At 34.7% G+C, this 19,767-nt stretch overlaps 1 protein-coding gene across 3 annotated transcripts in view; it reads right to left on the bottom strand.

Annotated features, from left to right (window-relative positions):
- The window catches only part of LOC140742956 (uncharacterized), a 46,424-nt gene that overhangs the window by 6,995 nt on the left and 19,662 nt on the right, over window positions 1–19,767 (bottom strand). For all 3 annotated transcript variants that reach the window (XM_073074065.1, XM_073074063.1, XM_073074064.1), the window contains one exon: window positions 394–555. In XM_073074065.1, coding sequence (XP_072930166.1) covers window positions 394–555 — 162 coding nt within the window. The remainder of the gene's footprint in view (window positions 1–393; window positions 556–19,767) is intronic.

Below are 19,767 nucleotides of genomic sequence, written 5' to 3'. Positions count from 1 at the left end.
GCGAGTTGCCAGCTCACGAGGTCGTCCAATTAATATCCTGTCGATGCTACCTGACATTTACTAGATTCATTGTTCCTGGTTAAGATTTAAGATGTTATTCGTGACTTGAAAGTACTATTCCCATAAAGATCAAATTACGTGAGACTATTCATTTAAACCTGGATGTAAAATTGTCATCTCACCTGACCAGCACAGTGTTATTTAATACAATTTAAGAATATCATATATTAAATATTTATATATTTAATAGTAAATGGTCAGTAGTCACATCCGTTCAGAGACCATCCAACTTAAAACAAAACCGAAGTCCCGGGGCAGTGGCAACTTATCATTAGGTGGACAAGCCCATGGGCTACTTAAAAAAAGTATTTAAAAGTTCCAAGGTTAACATACCTTTCCTGGCTGATGTGGCACTGTGGGTTGTGGCGGCGGGGTGCCCGCCACTCCGTTCCCGGGGGAATGCCGGACCCGGTCCAGCGCCCTCGCCTGCTGTGCCTCGTACAACGACGCTATCTTCAGTTCACGCTCCTGAAGTTGCTTCTGTTGAAATTTTGCCTGTCAACGAAAAATATACAGTATTAAGCTAAGTTTAGTTTTCATTAACAAATTCTATTGAGTTGTTTTTGATTTTATTTATTCTATTTTAATATTTATTACTGAAAATAAAGAGGATGTTTTTTATGCGATTTTTATGCGATTTTTACAAACGACTGGTTTGTTAGGAAGGTTTAAGTGTGTAATTTATTAATTATGGTTTCCTGTAAATTGGCTGAAGTGTGACGATAGTTCTTTAAGATGTAAATATGACAAAATAGGTACGAAGAAAATCTAAGTATATTATTTTAAGTTATAGCGTCAATTATAACTTAAAAGCATACAGCTAATATATTTATTTCAATTGGAATGAACGAGTGTTTGGATCATTACTAAGGACGACGAATAAACGTCCTGTCAACCATGTACGAGTAAATACCAACTGAACATGATAATCTTTGCATCTTGTCTAGACAGCTCACAAAAAAATTAACTATACTTACGTATCGATATTAACTTCTTGTTAGACACGCTACGAAACTGTAACGTCTATTATACGCAAAATATACCTATGTACAAAATTATATATAACTAGCTGTCCCGGAAAACTTTGTACCGCATCAAAATCTATTTACCTATCCTATATATTTCTTATAAACTATGGCCTATGTTACTCGTGGATAATGTAGCTTTCGAATGGTGAAAGAATTTTTAAAATCGGTCCAGTAGTTTTTGAGCCTATTAATTATAACCAAACAAACAAAGTTTTTCTCTTTATAATTTTTTTTTTTTTATAATATAAGAGTAGCAGACGAGCATGCAGTCCACCTGATGGTAAGTGGCTACTGCCGCCCATGGACATCCGTAATCAACCCCAGATAGAATTAGATATTCCTACCTGAGGTCGGCCACAGATGTGCCGCTACCCCTGAGGACTAAGCTGGAACGCCTCGGAAAAGTCTGTCTCCCTTACCACACCCTTCAAACCGGAACACAGCAGCGCCTAGCACAGCTGTTATTAGGTAGAAATAGGTGTGGCGGTGGTGCCGCCGGAGTCGAACCATAAAGGGTTCTACCACCTTCAAAATAAATTATAATATTAGTGTAGATAAAATACAATTTTATATGATGCTTTTTTCTTAATTATCCAAACTTGTAATTTAATGTCATTTATGTATTAAAGAATTTCGAATAAATCACCACCACCATATAATTTCAAGCGAAAATAATTTTAAGTAAGAAAATATAGGCAACGACATTTTTAATTTACATTCAAATCATATAAGGTTGAACACTGTGAAATAATTTGCAATAAAATGTAAGTTAAATACTGTAAAATAATTCACAATACAATGTTAATACATGTTGAATACTGTAAAATGCACATCATTCCTTCTAACACTGTTAAGTTTATTTTGTAAACATCTTTAGCGACATTGTACCACCCTATTTCCGGCGCGCACCAGCCGAGACGGTCGTGGGAACCACCTGAATACTTTTTATTTTACATATCTCTTTAAATAGATACTTGGGAAAATGTTCATTACACGTTCACAGGCCACTGATAAAAAATAAACACATTAACGTTGTTTAATTGCAAGATAACACGCGGCACAGGATCAAAGATTATACGTTATATTGGATATGCGTTTCATTGGCGTAAGTAGAATGTTTTTTGATATATGGGATCGACACTTTGATGGTCGCTTTTGGGGTGCAGAGGGTCCACCTGCCAGCCCTTCCAGTTTCGGAAAAGTTCGTCTCTAATTTTGTTATATAGAGTAAAAATGTGTACCGGGATGTGTAATGCGTTGTCTACCGGCTTTACAATGGTGAGTGTTCTGAGGAACTGTTTGATCTGGTGCCTACGTCGCCTTTCCTTCATCGCACCACTCGCCGAAGGATGAAGTTCCATCCACATCAACTGGACCCGTGGCGGTCCTCCACTAATTTTTGCCGCGTACGTTCAAAATGTGGAATGAACTTCCTCCTGAGTAGTCCTGAGGTATTCCCTCAGGACCATGACATGGGGTTCTTCAAGAGGGGTGTATAAAGCTCCTTCAAAGCCCGCGATGCATTGGCGACTCCTCTGGTGTTGCAAATGTCCATAGGCGACGGTGCCTGCCTTCCACCAGGTAGCCCGTCTGCCTTATCGTTAGGTTACATATAAAAAAATGCATAAAAGATGAAATACGAATACCTAAAAAAATAATGAATATTGAATAAGTAAAAATACTTTTATCTTCTAGCGAAAACTTTCTAATAAAACTATTATATTTATTACGATGCACGTCATGAAATTGCGCTGATGTTCTGTATTTCTTAAAACAATTTCACTAAACCAAAAGCTTATAAAACAATATTTTGCACATCAAGTATTACATAATGATTGGTGTGCTAATAAAACGTAACAAGGACGTGTTATAAACCGAATTAATTTATCGATACTTGTCATATCGCTCTCGATACTGAATCAGCTTTCCATAAAAGGCGAGTTTGGTCGCCGATCAGGATATACGTTTTCCAATGGTTTATGGGAAGAGCGGAAGCGTTTTTGACATAGTTTATGTTTATTTACGGTGTAAATAAAGCTCTCCTATAATGTCTATGATGCAATGATAAGATCTATAGTGTTGCAAATGTCCAGGCGACGGTATCTATATTGATATTTTCTAGTGGTCCATTTGTTTTTTAAAATGTGGAGAGTATGTATGTATGTATTATTTTTTGACATGCCCCGCTGTTTGAATAGAGTGACGGATTTAACAATATAAGGTGTCGTTGGATTCTTCTAAATTGTGACAGTGATATTGACCATATTTTTAAACTATATATATATATATATATTTATAATATAAGAGTAGCAGACGAGCATGCAGTACACCTGATGGTAAGTGGCTACTGCCACCCATGGACATCTGTAATCAACCCCAGATAGGATTAGATATTCCTACCTGAGGTCGGCCACAGATGCGCCGCTACCCCTGAGGACTAAGCTGGAATGCCTCGGAAAAGTCTTTCTCCCTTACCACACCCTTCAAACCGGAACACAGCAGCACCTAACACTGCAGTTATTAGGTAGAAATAGGTGTGGCGGTGGTGCCGCCGGAGTCGAACCACAAAGGGTTCTACCACCCTTTGGGTACGTTCCCTATCTTATAGGTTTAGGAATTTTTATTTCTCATAAGACTGTTACATCACTTAGAATGAGAAACTTAAAAATAATTATAAGTATTATATTTGTCCGATATGAGATGTGTGTGTGTGTTTTATGTTTTCTCGCTTCGCCTATGACCATTAGATACTTACGCGGGCGGGAGGTCGGCGCCCACAGCCGTCTGGTGACTACCTGTGAATCGCCCGCTCATTGTTCTATTGGCTACACTTCCGTAAGATCTCGTTACCACAAGGACGTACTTTATCACTGTTACTTCAAGAAAAAGCCGCTTTGTTTCGATGTAGCCGTCAAAGATCCTTCCCAGTCTTTGATTGATTATCTCCAGTTGTTTGAGGATATCCGGCACGTTTTATTCAATGGAATCATTGTTTTTTGATGATATGAAATATATGTTCGTTGGAGGTGACGATTTCAATCTTAATGTGTCGATTTTTGAAGTATGTTAGATTTTTTCTTTACTAGTAACTGAGCATGACCAAGTTGAGAGCTTTTTATTTTTAAATCGGATAATAGTCTTTCGACTTTTTAGTTCTTATACGAATCACAGAATATAAAACTCTTAGTTCACAACGATTTTTTGATTCACTTCCTGGACATGATGCGCTCCAACTTACTTCTTGGTTTATTATGCATTTATGATAAATATCACGTTATTTCTATGTCGAAGTAATGATAAGTACACAGTGATACATAATAATCAGAGATCCATGTTTGGTAGAGACAACTTTACATCCGGTGGACTGCTTTGATATTCCATTGCACAGAAAAAAACCTGCAAAGTGAGAGTCGGACTCACAAAAGAATGATTCCGTACTATCGAGAAATATTTAACAATGTAATATTTGTTTTCTTTTTATATAACAATATTTAACACTGTAATAATTTCTTGCGTAGAAATGTAAGACAACCAATCATGTTTAAAAGATAAGCCGAAAAACGTAGTTTATTTATTTTAAACTCATTTTTAGTATTTATTTTTATAGCAACCATAACACACTGTAAAACTTCAATAGTCTAATGGGTTCAAGAGAGTTCTTTAAGGTCTGTGACGATCAATGGAACATTATAATAGGGTTCATTTGGAAGTTTTTGTGTACGGAACCCAACAAACGCTTGTATGTTACAATCGTGACTAATGACAAGCCCTGCTTAGCAAAGTAATTTACCTCAATTAGCATTCGCAACGCTGAGGTCGTTTGCAATCACATCTACTTGTCGATTAAACTGAATTGACACAACGGTTTGCAAGTTAAACCTGCAAACTTTCGCAGTATTAACGGTATTTTGTGGAATGTCGTGAACAATGGGATGGATGTTTATCCTTCACTTGTTCGAGGAAATAAGGCTGTACACATACATTTGTATTTCAAGGTCAAAGAACCCTCTGTGGGTTGACTCCGGAGGCACCACCGCCACTCTATTTCCGCCTTATAACAGCAATGTTAAGCGTTGTTAAGTTTGGCTTTGAACGGCGTGGTAAGAGAGACATATTATCAAAGGCATCCTCAGGGGTAGCAGCCCATCTGTGACCGACCTCAGGTCAGGAATCTTACCTTATCTGGGGCTGATTACAGATGTCCATCGGAAGTAGGTACTAATCATCAGGTGGACTGTATCCTAGTTTGCTATTTCAATATTAAAATAAATGCTTTTGGAATTAATTTACAGTAGCTAGAATCTATCGGTATCGGAATTTATCGAAAATGATTTTAGAACTTTGTAATAAAATCTGTCTGTCTGTTAAGTATGATATTTTAAAACACGCGAAAGATTCGTAAAGGTTTTCAAACGTAGCGGTAAACTCCGCAAAATAAGGAGGCGAATTTAAAATTGAAGTTTCGAGCCTTTAGCACTTATATACCAGTTTCAATGTTCCTATCCGGGAATATCTCGATTGTGGGTCAAACGACGCCCGCGGGCGATCGATCGCTCGTGGGAACTTCGCTCGGGAATTTCAATTTAAGTGGTGAAATGTTAGACAAAGCGCCGTTGTTGTGGTGAAAACGAGTTATTAAGGATACAACGAAGTTGCTTTTGTGTGAAATTCTATAGCAGTTGACTGAGATACTCAATTCTAAGCGATTATGTCTAGCAATAACGTCACTGTTTGTTTAGGTACAAGGCTTTGTGCCTTGTGACAAAGTGGTGATTAATTGTTTATAATTGATACATTTTAATGTAAGATGAAAACAATTCTATTGTATTATATAGTTATAAGTAATCATTAGTCGCGATAATTGAACAGCGAAGTATATCTTTATTTTTATAATTTGGACCCAATCATATTCGGTCGGTTCAAATTGAAACAGGGCTAGAGAGGAGAATGTAGAAAAAGAGACTTTTCGTTCGTCCTATATTTTTGTTATTATTTTATCGATGGCGCACTTTTGAAGAAGACGCTTCCTCAACCACCCATTATTGTTCCACTACTGGGCACGGGTTTCCTCTCAGAATGAGAAGGATTAGGCTAGTCCACCGCGCTGGCCAAGGGCGTATTGGTAACTTTACATACCTGTCAGATTTTGTTTTTTTTTTTATATATAAATCTCTCAGGTATGCAGGTTTCTCCACGATGTTTTCAAGAAGAAGAAGAAAACGCATTTAAGACGAATTGCTAAGCATGTACAATGTAACATTTAACCTATCTAGGTTAAATCAAAAGTGCTTGTGATTACAATAAATAGAGTGTGATTGTAACTACTGTATTAATTACCAAGTAAAGCAGGTATAAATACTCACGTTAAGCAATATCCTAGTTGCAAAAGATAGTTTTGTTTACGATTTTCGACGTTCCGCCCGACAGACGTCCGTGACACCACCCAACCGTTCCCACGATAACTTGTTACTTTGATATTTTGCAGTTTCCTACTTACATACAGATTTGTTGTATTGAGTAATAATCAAATGCCTACATATCTAGCGCTATTAGGGTGGGTTATTTCGTCAGAAATTTCTTTGGAATTTCCGATTTAGAAATATTTTAAAGTAAGTACCTAACTAATACTTCTTTAGCGTTTGGGAAAATAGAACAGAGTGTATTTATAGCATGATACAGAAGTGGCGGGCGTCCTAACATATAACTTTTAGTCGGGGTTGGAAACTTCCAATTTCCAACTAAAAATTATGTGTTACAGGCGTGTGTAACTACACTCACACGCACACATTATATTTTGAGAATTATGTGTTACAGGCGTGTGTAGTTACACACGCCTGTAACACATAATTTTTAGTCGGGGTTGGCAGTGATGCGCGCCCATAACACATTATATTTTGCGAGAGAAGGAAGTGATGTGCGCACGTAACACATCATTTATTTGTTTTTAATTGTAGGCAACGCCATCTAGTTTAAAAATGAAACGATTACATGTGATGGTACCCGAATAATAAAATATTTACATGAATTTAAAAAGAAAGTTCTCAAGGATTGGCTAATAAAAAAAATTTACAAAAATCTGAGAAGAAAGTTGCCTTAAACTACCACTCCTTATAAGAGTATCATATCTTGTCATATCGCAATGTCGACAGCCAATTATTTTTTGATAAGTGACCTTTTAAAATTCAGCGTCTATTATAAAATAATTTCAAAATCACCGCCTCACGAGACCTCACTATACTCCCACGATATTATTATCAAATAAATAATGCATTGCCAATGTTTAAATCCTTTTCCTTTCACTTTGCATAAGGAGTGAAATTGAACGTAAATTATAATTTTATACTTAGCAATGAATGTATGAGTTGTTTCAATAATAAATGTATTCTGAAATGGCAGATTTTGTATGTTTTTCCGTAGAGGTAAATAGACATCCCGCAATTTGAATTGCAATCTATTGACACAATATTGTTTTATTTAAGTATATTGGGCGCCATGGACACACAACGATGCACACAATCATACGGATAGACAAACCCAAAACAACAATCGAAACTCTACATATTTGTGTGTCCATCACATAATCGCCCATCGACTTCGTCATCGTCATGTAGTACCATCCATATGACCAGTCTTTTTCAGTTATGAATTTTCAGATTATTAACAAAGTCTTACACCGTAGGGAGTACATAGTAAGTAGACGCGGGCCGTAGAACATAACAAAAAGGCAGTCTGCTCTCGAAAATCGGCGCTATAACATACTTGCCGCCTACGCACTAGGGCGACGAAATATAAGTCATCCAGTCATCCATGTATGAAATTTTGCCGCCCCACGAAAACGTGCCGCGGTCCTGATCCTAAGCTGAGGCGGCAACCGCAACCGAGCTGCGGGTCGGCAGATCATATGCGATCTATATGCAGAGACAATGCGCACTTTACCCGTTTTCTCATATCAACAGCAACGTAATAAATTAGATGATTTGCATCGTATACAGGTATTCAAGGAGAGCGTCTAAGCCGAGCCACGATGCCCATACATGGCATGCGTGCACCGCTGACTCATACAGTCATCGACCTTACGATTGACTGATACACACATACTGGGTGAATTTTCAAAGCGATGCGAAAGCGATAGCGAAATCTGCGAATTAGGGAATTGCGGACAATGGTCAAAGAAGTATGTAAGAAATGATGAAAGTATAGATAGACAACAAACTTTAGTTTTATTTTTTCTTTCATAATTTATGCTTTTGTCAATCCTATACCCAATTTCGATTCCTTTTTCACTTTTATCGCTTTGCCTATAAAAACATGTTATTTCAATAAGTACACAAAGCCGTGCTTGTATATGAAGTTAGACAACTTCAGGCGCGGTCGGGTGTTGGATGGGTGACCGCTAAATAGATATCTATAAAAATCTGATAAGTGTTGACCAGAAGCAATGCACTATCTGGCGGTGAACTAATTAAACACTGTAAAATAAAGTCAGATAACATATTTTTGTTTATCTGCATGTCGCCACTTATGTCGAAATAACCGAATCGACCAAATCAAGTCGACCTAATTTTACTCAAAAATGGGACGTCCTCGAAATTATCTGACAGTTGGCTACCCTCTCTTAGCACGATTTCATGCATTGTTTCATTATTTATGCATGAATCGTTACTGAGATACGAACTAACGAGATCTGAATTTATATTCGATTCCAATACGTCCACTTGATTTAATTTAATTGATATTGAATAATTAATTGATATATTAATTATCGGACTTTCAGGGGACCGTTTTGTAGAATGAACTTAATTGGACTTATTTACAAACTCTCGCAGGAGTTCGTAAATATGTAAAATTGATATAAAAGTGATAGACCACTCAACATGGACGTAAGATATCGTCACACCGTTTATAAATTTTAAAAGATATCTATAGACTATAGATACTCATAGACTAGATAGATCTGAAATACTATCAGAGAGTTGCCTGTCGGTCTAACGCATAGATGCGTAGAGCTTGAGGTCTAGATCGAAAAGTCTTATAAATCACCATCGGCTTATAAATGACTTCACATACCCTTAAAAGATAACACGGGAGCGCTTAATCTGTTTATCAGACAGAAATAGGAGTTTATTGAAATCACTGAAGTTAAACTAAGAGTTCTACCACCCTTAATTCCTGTTTACACACCAAGAAGGCTTAAAATCGAATGTGTTCACGCCAAAACAATCAAGCAAATTACTCATTACTGTAGGCAGTGGAACACACATAACAGGCATTCCAGTTACATCATGGCCTCGTGACTCACCACGGCGTCGCACGCGGCGAATACGAAGCAGCGAGCAAAAAACCTTTGTTGATGTTCTTTATGGTATTCGTGATCTGTGGCGTTGTTTATGGTATCTGTGGGCCGTGGGCTAGATTAGACGTGATGTCTAGGAAAATAAATAAAGCTAGGTACATATTTAGCAGCTATAAGTATTTATTTTCGGTATTGTATTGATATTCAAAGTTTTAGTAACCTTTACACGATATAAATAATTTCTATCTACATTTAAAAAAAACGGTTTTAGCTTAGAGCTTTAGCTTTAGAGCTTTTTTATTTGAAATGTCTGTCAATTGTTTGATTGAAGGATAATTACACTTAAAACCAGATGGTTTGAAGATGCTAGAAACTTTTATGATTCGACTCCGGAAGCACCACCGCCACATTACAGCCTAATAACAGCAATGTTAAGCACTGGTGTATTCCGCTTTCAAGAGCATGGTCTCACCACAATACTCAGAGAGATACTGTCCGTGACATCTCAACTTATTCCTAAGGGAGTGGCAAGGCACTTGTAAGAAAGTGTAAAAGGTTGATTGTACTTCACTGCATAGTCTCTTCAATGATAATGTTAACTTGTAGTACACCGCCAGTCGCCAGCCTTGTGTCACGTATATTCAGAGCTAAAAACCTCGAATTCAAATAATTTAAAACAATATCCAACCTACTTATAGCGCCCCCTACTGGTAAATGTCATTATCGTTTTTCGTGCAGCCTGTGTACATTTATGATTTTTCAAAATAAGAAATAAAATAAGTAATTTATAGTAAAAATTGTTAATTTATAACAAATATTTCAATTAATAATTTATAAAAGACGTAGGTGTGATATATTGTGCAGAAAAGTTACAATGGAAAATAAGGAATTTTGACGAAATTATTCTGAAGATTTGTACTAGGCGGCCATTACGAATGCCGTCGCAAATTGAAAATGTATTATTTTCATTTACTAAAGATAAGATGATAATCTTATATATTAATGAGGAATGACAAGGTAAATTTTTACATATATTTTTTTCCAAGCAAAGGATTTTTAGATTACCATATTGTTCTGTAGCAAGGAATTTGACGTCTTATGTTCATTAACTAAGCTTGTCACCTATTTAGGTGATCTCGCTTATTTAAATCCTTATATAAATCTCGCTTATATAAAGCTATGAACATAGAAGTAGGGTGCTATTTAGCCCCGTGCATGGGTACTAACCCGTTTATACTGAGTATTTACTCACATAAAAGAATCTACTATTGAGTAGAATATACCTAATAAGTATTCACCCGTTCAAATAAGGTTATGACCCTTACATATTGGATATTTACCTACATTACAAGAAATAGGGTGCTATTTAGCCCTGTTCGTGGATACTAACCTGTTTATATTGAGTATTTACTCACATAAAATAATCTACTATTGAGTAGAATATACCTAATGGATATTCATCCGTTCAAATAAGGGACCCTTACATATTGGATATTTACCTATATAACAACTATAACAAGATACTACTATTAAGTAGACGGATACAACGGATATTCACCCATTCTAATAGGGTATTATGTCCTTCACATAGGGGTAAATAACCTATATAACAAAATACTAATAAATAATCAGTAGATAGACACAACTATTACCATCGAGTGGGTGTAATGATTTTAATGAATGAACATTTTATTGAAGAATCATTCAGATTAATAATGTACATGATACAGGATATAGAGATGCCAATTTATATCCTTTTGTAATACTCTAGAAGAACCTAAATTTGGTTTAACCATTCATAAGAATTTGGTATCTAGGTAGATCAGCATATTAAAGAGTAATTTACTAAAGGAACTATCTATCTATCTAGATGGTGATAGATAGACTAAAGGAAAAAATAGTTTAAAGGAAGAACTGGACCTCTAGGAACCTCTAGGAAACTGTGGGACGGATAACACATGATTAGACTTTAAAAGTTGCACAAGTCGCAGTTACTATTGTAGCTGTAAAGAGTCAAAAGCCATGCCACATCAGGCGAATGCTTACTGCTCTCGAGCATTTGACATGATTGTTTCTTAATAATTTTAAATTATTTGCTTTTATAAAGATAATTTGCTATCAATTATCTTATTACTGGTGCTGGTCATTTATTATGTATAATAAATAATAAGAAGAAATTTCATAGTACAAGTACTGGAACAAATGATCGGCAAAATGGTTTAAGAAACAATGATTGTTCAATTCATATATATATAGTACAATATTTTATAATAACAAATATAACGAAGATATTTACACTTCATCCTATGATAAACTTCATCCAAAAGTTTGAGATACTCATACCAAATAGGGTCATTATCTGACTTACAACAAGCCTCATGCACAAATACCTGTGTCACAGAAAGGCTTGATCGAAGTTTCCTTTGGAATAAATCTTCAATCACAACAGATTTTTAGGTGAGTGGTTAATAATGTGGTCGATTATAATTATAATTTTAAAGACCAGTTGTAACAAATAACTATTGACCCAAGCTTTGCAAGTGGTTAGCTTTAAGAGTCTATTTGTATAAACACTTAAACTCATTATTCTCAAGGAATGAAGATTTTTTCAAAATATACTCGGTATGTGTGTAGAAAGACTTCTCACATCAGTGGTAACATATTGTTTACTCTTAACCAATTTTTTACAATATTTTACTTTACCAACACCTGATGATGGTGATGTTGGTTTATATTGAATATCTTGGTCTTAATCTTGAGCTTTAAATAAAGCCTGGCATTCCACTCACTACTTACTATTGTTTTCAAGAATGCATATTTGGATACTAATTCATGATTACCTTAAACAGTGTTTACATGTCTATGGTTAAATGGAAATTCTATGCATTTCAAGTTCTTTCCTTTGGTTTGAGCAGAACACTATATTTATGTTTTTACTAACCTTTTAAAAGATACAAGACCATACATAACTGATTAAGATCTAGGGACAGTGTGTCAGTTATATATTTATATAACATAGTTCCTATTTGAAATGTCATAATAATGGACAAGGAACAATAACGACACTTAGTAATTACGGGTCATAGACATAATAAGCTATATCATTCTTTAGGATTTATTGGTTACTTAAAAGATAGTTTGATAATTGGAAATAATACAACTGTTAAGGTTGTTCATTGTATTATACAAGCAATAAATAAATAAAAAATCAAACTTTACCATTAGATAAAAGATTAAAAATCAACACAAGGGTGAAATAAAAAGAAAAAAATAAAAAAATATATATAATAATAATATTAAAAAATAAAAATTATAATAAATGCAAAGATAGGTATATATATATATAACAATTTTAATAATGTTTATCAAAATACTATCCCTCTTACAGATAGATATAATTACAGGTGGTAGTTGTCATATTATTTTTATTATCGGGACACAATCAGTTATGTAACATATGGTCATTATTCTCGGTATTTTTGTTATTTGATTTAAATAACAAATCCGATCAACTATTTAAAGTTAAATGCAGCGTTACTTGTGCTTAAAGATATTTTTTCAATAATCATCTTCAACACGGTGAAACCCTAATACGTGTAGGCAACTCCACAGTTATTTCATATAGAAACAGCATGGTGTTTAATACCCACATTTAACCGTAATATCAAGGTACATATTGGATTTATTGAATACCCAAAAAATGTTTTTATTTCCCTAATACATTCAATAATTTCAGAATGAATTTGCTATCACTAAATCAAGATTATACATTGCGAATTAACACTTTGAAGGTTTTTAAATAGATTTATTTACTAGGAAACCTACAAGAAGTATGACTTACATGTCATGACTAAGGTTATACTATTTAAATGGAAATATTCATTTTATTTCTAATAAAATAATTGTTGTTAAAGATTATCTCTGAACGGTTGGGGAGTTTGTGGTAGTATCTGGTAGTAGGTCCAGACAGTCCTAAAAAATAGTATTAAAAAAAAAAAAAAAAAAACAAAAAAATAAATAAATAAATAAACCTTTCATTTTGGAAGGGTTGCATTTTGGGTCTCATATGAATTTAAAAAAAAAAAAAAAAAAAAAAAGATCTAGATCCATTTGTTTTTTCGTCAACGCTTTACCCTGTATGTTACTCGCTTCCTCGAGGAGCGTTTCGTTTCTATACACGAATCTCAAGATTTTGTTGCTCTACAAGCAATGTTAGACGCAATAATGAAAACGTGATGCTGGTGCTTATAATATTTTGGCCTAAACAGTGTAAATAACTAGATCTATCTGTAGACTGGTTACAATATTCTTTTCATTTTGATATATATATATCTAGAATCATTTTTGTTCTTAAAATGCATATTTAGGTTTTCTATCCTCCATATCCCAAGTATGCTATTACTTGGGATAGTTACATCTGATGTATAAATATTTTTAGCGAGTTAAGTGTAAAATATTATATATTATTTAGTGGAGATGAAGAAAAAATACTATTTACTTTTTTTGGTTATTGTAATTACTCATATAGTAAAAAGAAAAAAAAAAAACAATAATAATGAATGAGTAATATATATATATATAAGTAATATATAAAAACAATAGATATCATATATATTATGACGTTCACTTGGTGTAAGCCCGTGAATGCCATTATTACTACCGATTCGCCTACATCTGAGTCGAGACTTCTAAAAAGTATACATAAACATAATAATAACATTATTGTATATTAACCAAATTGCTTGTCGGAAGATATTGTATATTAAATTGCCACATTAATTTAAACCTTACTATAACCAGTGTTCAAACAATCTAGTATTACCATTATTTCATAGTAATCATAGTATTTGTCCAGCACATCCTTAATAAAATTACCTAGATAGGCCTAGTAACACTTGAGAATTGCAAGAATAAAGTTATTTCTTTTATGTAATCTTATAATACAGTGACCTTCCAGACGACAGTTTCTAAATTTTATCAACCACGGAAGATGATGGCATTGATATATCATTTTTTACAATACATACCATTAGAGAGCACGCGTTACCACGCTGCTACGCTGACGTCTAAACATATGAGTGTCAGTTAAGACCCTCTTAGAAGGATAGCTGAATGGATCAGATCTAAGTTCAATTTTGTAGTAGAGACGTTACATCAAATGTATACTTGATAACTGTAATTAATATTTAAATAGATATATTAAATTAGGAATTTTAAAAATAGTAGGATTTAAATGTTTTTGTATTTTGTTTAATACGCTCGTTATTTTACAAATCTCTAAACATCTACAAGTTAACATTATCATTGAAGAGACTATGCAGTGAAGTACAATTAGAAATTAAACGAACTTACCTAAGTGAAGTTCCATTTCAATTGTACGAACTGCATAGTCTCGAAATGATATTATAACCCACCCACCCATACTTATATACGATAAGTATTACCCATAATATCATCTATGTTGTAAAATAATCGAGCTAATGAACTTACATCTTGACCCCAGGATCTCTAAACTTAATGACATTTACCAGTAGGGGGCGCTATAAGTAGGTTGGATATTGTTTTAAATTATTTGAATTCGAGGTTTTTAGCTCTGAATATACGTGACACAAGGCTGGCGACTGGCGGTGTACTACAAGTTAACATTATCATTTCGAGACTATGCAGTTCGTACAATTGAAATGGAACTTCACTTAGGTAAGTTCGTTTAATTTCTAATTATGAATGTCCCTTGGCGGCAGTAGCCACTTGCCATCAGGTGCTACTTCAATAATAATAAAAGAAAGACCAGTACAATATTGAGTTCGTGTCCAACTGATATAATTGGGCAGTTCAAGGTCTCACCAACCAAGGTTATTAACCATAGTAATAAAGCTATTTTCAGAGTGGACACCGAACGTCCTTGATTCAAAACAAAACAAAACAAAACTTTGAAATTAGTTGCTATGGTAAATTTTATTAACAATATATCACTTTAAGATACCTAATCTACAATGATGGTGAATTGCCTGGGTTAGTAAATATCACATCTTTTTTTAACATCACAGATAAAGGTAATTTGATCTTCAGTATTTTGATTTTAGAGTAGTCTTGAAAACTAGTGATAAAACTTTCTTAATACATAAAACTTTGATACGTCTGCGATACGTTAAAAATTAGTAGTTAAATTTAAATTGTAAGAGGTAGAAAGTAATTTCATCAAGTTTAAAATTCATATTAAAATCTTTATTGCTAATGCAAATGTAAAAGATGGTCTTACAAATAAATAAAGTCCACTCGAAAAAACTCTCTAAAGTATTTCAATGGGTACACTAGAATTCATAAAATAAATTGCTTTCAAAGTTCCATTTCAAGTCAGAGGTAAAGAAATCTTACTTTAGAAGTTGGAGCTGAAGCGCGCGGTCATAAATCATACTCAGCTTTCAGTATTTCAAAGACATTCTGTGGTCATCTTACCTATTATATAAAAGTCGTTTCATTATAATTTCCTTGAAAGCCACCAGCATCAAGGTTAAAGTTTTCGTCAACAACTTGAATAATACATTTCGAAGTATTCATTTAACACGACTGTAATCAATACATTTGTCGCAGTTAATCGTGGTAATGGTATACTCAATTATTTTACATATGACGAATCATTCGATGAAATAACGAAAAAGCTTAATTTGATTATCACGTAATGAAAGTATCGTACTGGGCGGGGTGTTCCCACATTTTTATATTCGCTACCTCTAAAGCGTACCTGTTAGTGAAAGATTTAGACATATTCAGCAGTTTTTATAGTCTACATATTCCCACAATAATATTCTCTGTATCGTGGATTCATTTTATACACACAATGAGGGGTACACAAAATAAGGGAAACCCAGGAAGCCTTTGCAATATGACCAGGGTTCGGCCATAGTCCTTACTATGCCTATGCTATTGGAAAACCAACGAATTTACCCCAAGATATTGGCTTGAAATGGTACCACCAGGGTAACTAGGGTCTATCACACTATAAATAGGAAACTATACTTACTCTAGATGCACCCAAAGTGAGCCATCCATTCCTAATCTCGGAAGGGTCAGCATCTTCTAACGAGATTGAGGACAACTGTCTATTATTCTTCCAGTGGCTGGGCTCCCACCAGTTCACGTGATCCAAAGAACGATGGAATTTATGTGTCTGCATATTTTGATGGGCACCCCTCAGCAATTTTCTTCAAGAATCAGATAATATTTTTTTGCAATTACTTAATTTTGTCAATATTTTCAAATGTCCACATTTCACTAATGCCAATAAAATGTTTGATCAGATTATAGTTGTTTTAATGATGGCGTCACTTGGTGCAAACAAGCAGGTTTGTATTTTGAGAATCCTATAGGTAATTCCACAGTCATTTGCATAGAAAATAACAAATTTCTAGAACTTGCTGCAAACTTTTCCAATCACGAAACTTTCGGCTTGAAAGGCTCTTGAGAAACTCAACGTCTTTTCACGCTAGTTTACAAAAGCTGAATGAACCAAAACCACCCCTGGGGGTGAATGTTTGTTTGTTTTCCGGTTGCCCAGTAACCATCCACGTGCGGTCAATGTCACGGTATAATGAATAACACACGACCTTCAGGATTACCCACGTTACCGCGACTTGACCCGGTTTGGGATTAGTTTTTCTACCGTCTGACGTTTCTTAACTAGTGGCATAATTTACATTTATTACATCACGTGATTAACAAGATTGCTACCTTATTCTGATAAACTAGTTTCGGTTTGTTACTGATAGAATAAAGTAACTTCTTGATGTCAAAACTTGCTTTAGGTTTAGAATGTATAAAAAAAGTACACGTGATGTTGGTAACTACTGTTTGCCATAGACAACGGCATTGGCGACCAGATAAAGAAGTTACATAGACTCTGCAAGTTCTCAGATGTTTAGATGTGACAACCATTTTGTTTTTTTCATGTCTCGCTAAAGCTCAAGTCCGTAGTCAAAAACATGACATCAAAAACGATTAATCACCCACTTTCTAACTTTCAAGTCGTCCATCACATATTATATTCGACGATATGAGAATCATACGCATTGTGGTCGTATTCATTGGTAACTCGAAGCAAATTATACTTTAGCTCGGTGTTCTAAGGTTGGTTGCAACTAACACCCACACTTGGAAGTTCAGGCCATAAATGATCAGAAGGCTGACTCATAATCACTTCCTTGTGAGACGCGTAATGCGATAATAACACTTTCGTTTTCATCCATTCCTTTCGATTAAATGGAACTGTAGTGTGACAAGGATAAACTAACATTTTATTATACATTAAATTATGTTCATTTACCATTTACGTTTTTATGAAATTAAATGAAAAAGGGTCCTGGAAGTATTTTTATGATAGTAGCAACTATGGACATGTGTAGTCATAACAGAGGTCGTACAGCTTTAAAGACTAAGTTGGAAGTATTGAAAATACTTTGTGAAAATGTAGAGATGCCGATGAAGATCACTAATTACCTTCACCATCATCAGCATCATCAACCCGTTTGATACTATTATTATAAAATAGAAATAGAATTTAAAGTAGTTGCCTGAACCACGAAGGTTCTATCACCTTTAATTAGTAAATCATCAGTTGAAACAGTTACTTTGGAACACAGTTTTAATGAAGTTATGACTAACGATACATTTCTGCTTAATTGCTTGGTATTTTCAAAAATACTGTCGCAACTGAACATTTTGTTGAGAAATTCATTTTTATTTTCGCCTTATTTCGTCCAAGCTATTCGAAAACGTAAGCATTATCTGTCAGACAAAATCTTGAAACCACAATACAATACGCGACTGTCACAGATACGGCGGCATTACTAAAGCCTCATCCTATTGGAATACTAATAGCTCGTTACTACACATCAAAACAAAGCCTTATTATATTGTCATCAACAAAGTTATTGTTCTGCGTCTAAAACTCCCTAATAGTGCACGTCGCCCACATTCGTCCTTGCGCCCACTGGGCCGCTTTATTTGAATATTGCACGTTAAATGCTCCACAGATAATACCTTGTTTACATAGAATGCCGTGTTATATATCATTTATCTCCGTAAGTGAAGTAGGTCGCTCTGTTTAGAAGGCCGTTGTTGGGCGGTTGGTGGTTAATCAAAATGGTATAGAAAATGGGAGTATCGTAAATAAGTTGAATCTGAAGGATTGAGGATGGAGACATTATAGAAACAAAATAATTTATAGCCTTTTACAGTCCCATCTAGGAGTATTGCGAATGCTATGGATATCGTCTAAAACACGGAAGTTTATAGCAGACATCCAAATTGATACTGTCACGAAAATAGATAGTTTCTTTTAGATTGGTTATTACATCCTCATCCTTCCTTCCTCATCATCCTTGGTTACATACATGAGTACCTTGTTACATACATGAAAAGGACAGTAGCTATTATGTAGGTATATACATTGATGATGTAAAAAATAGGTACCTAGCCCTAATAGAGAGATAAGTGATGCATTGCAGATGAATCTTACGTAAGTGTCAACTTCGCCACATCCTTCTAATTACACGACATTATCTATTATAATAACACCGTTATTACTTATTATCCCAACCAATATTATAAATGTGAATGTGAGTTTGTGTGCACATCTTAACTACATAACCGAATGTATGAAATTTTGAACTCACTTTGTCAGGGGTTCAGAAAATAACTTAGGGTACCTTTTATTCAGAAAAAGTACCGTTCCCGAGGGATAGACCCCTGACCGCGAGCCGATTCTCGGGTAAAAGCTAGTAAAGAATTAATAAGCAGTGGTAATAGATTACTGCTAAGTTCTAGTGACTGATGTATCGCAGATAAACAACTAAGGCTTTTCTTCAAAACTGTTGACCATTTCCACTACATCCAATGTTTTCTTCACTACATAACTCATTGTAAACACAATACGATTAACGTAACACTATTACTGATCGGTTTAACAAGACAAATCAATTACGTGGTACAGTCGGACGCCGCTGAACGAGGCAGCATTAATTGAAATTGATATCGGGCGGCGCTATCGGATGAGTCTGCTTCATCAAAACATATGGTTAGGGAACTTTATCGATGTAGGCGCCAATGTTATATTGACGGTTAATAATCATTTTGATTATAGACTTCAATTGTTCCACCGCTGAGCATGAGGCGTCTCTCAGTGTTAAACATATAGGACCAACCAATTACGTCAGATTTTTGGACATAATTTTATTTCGCTTCATAAGCAGCCAGAAAAATTTTAAAAGCACTTTCATATGAAGGAAACCTTTTGTACACAAACTTTCAAGAGTATAGTTTAAGCGGAGAAAAGAGTATTAATTATATTTTATAGGTTAAAGTGCACTTTTCTTCCTCCTAAAAGTCTTA

The sequence above is a fragment of the Epargyreus clarus genome, unplaced genomic scaffold, assembly GCF_041222505.1.
Source record: "Epargyreus clarus isolate Ecla_fem2 unplaced genomic scaffold, WU_Ecla_fem_2.2 ptg000006l, whole genome shotgun sequence".
NCBI classification, from domain to species: domain Eukaryota; kingdom Metazoa; phylum Arthropoda; class Insecta; order Lepidoptera; family Hesperiidae; genus Epargyreus; species Epargyreus clarus.
This window is presented reverse-complemented; position numbering and strand designations above follow the sequence as displayed.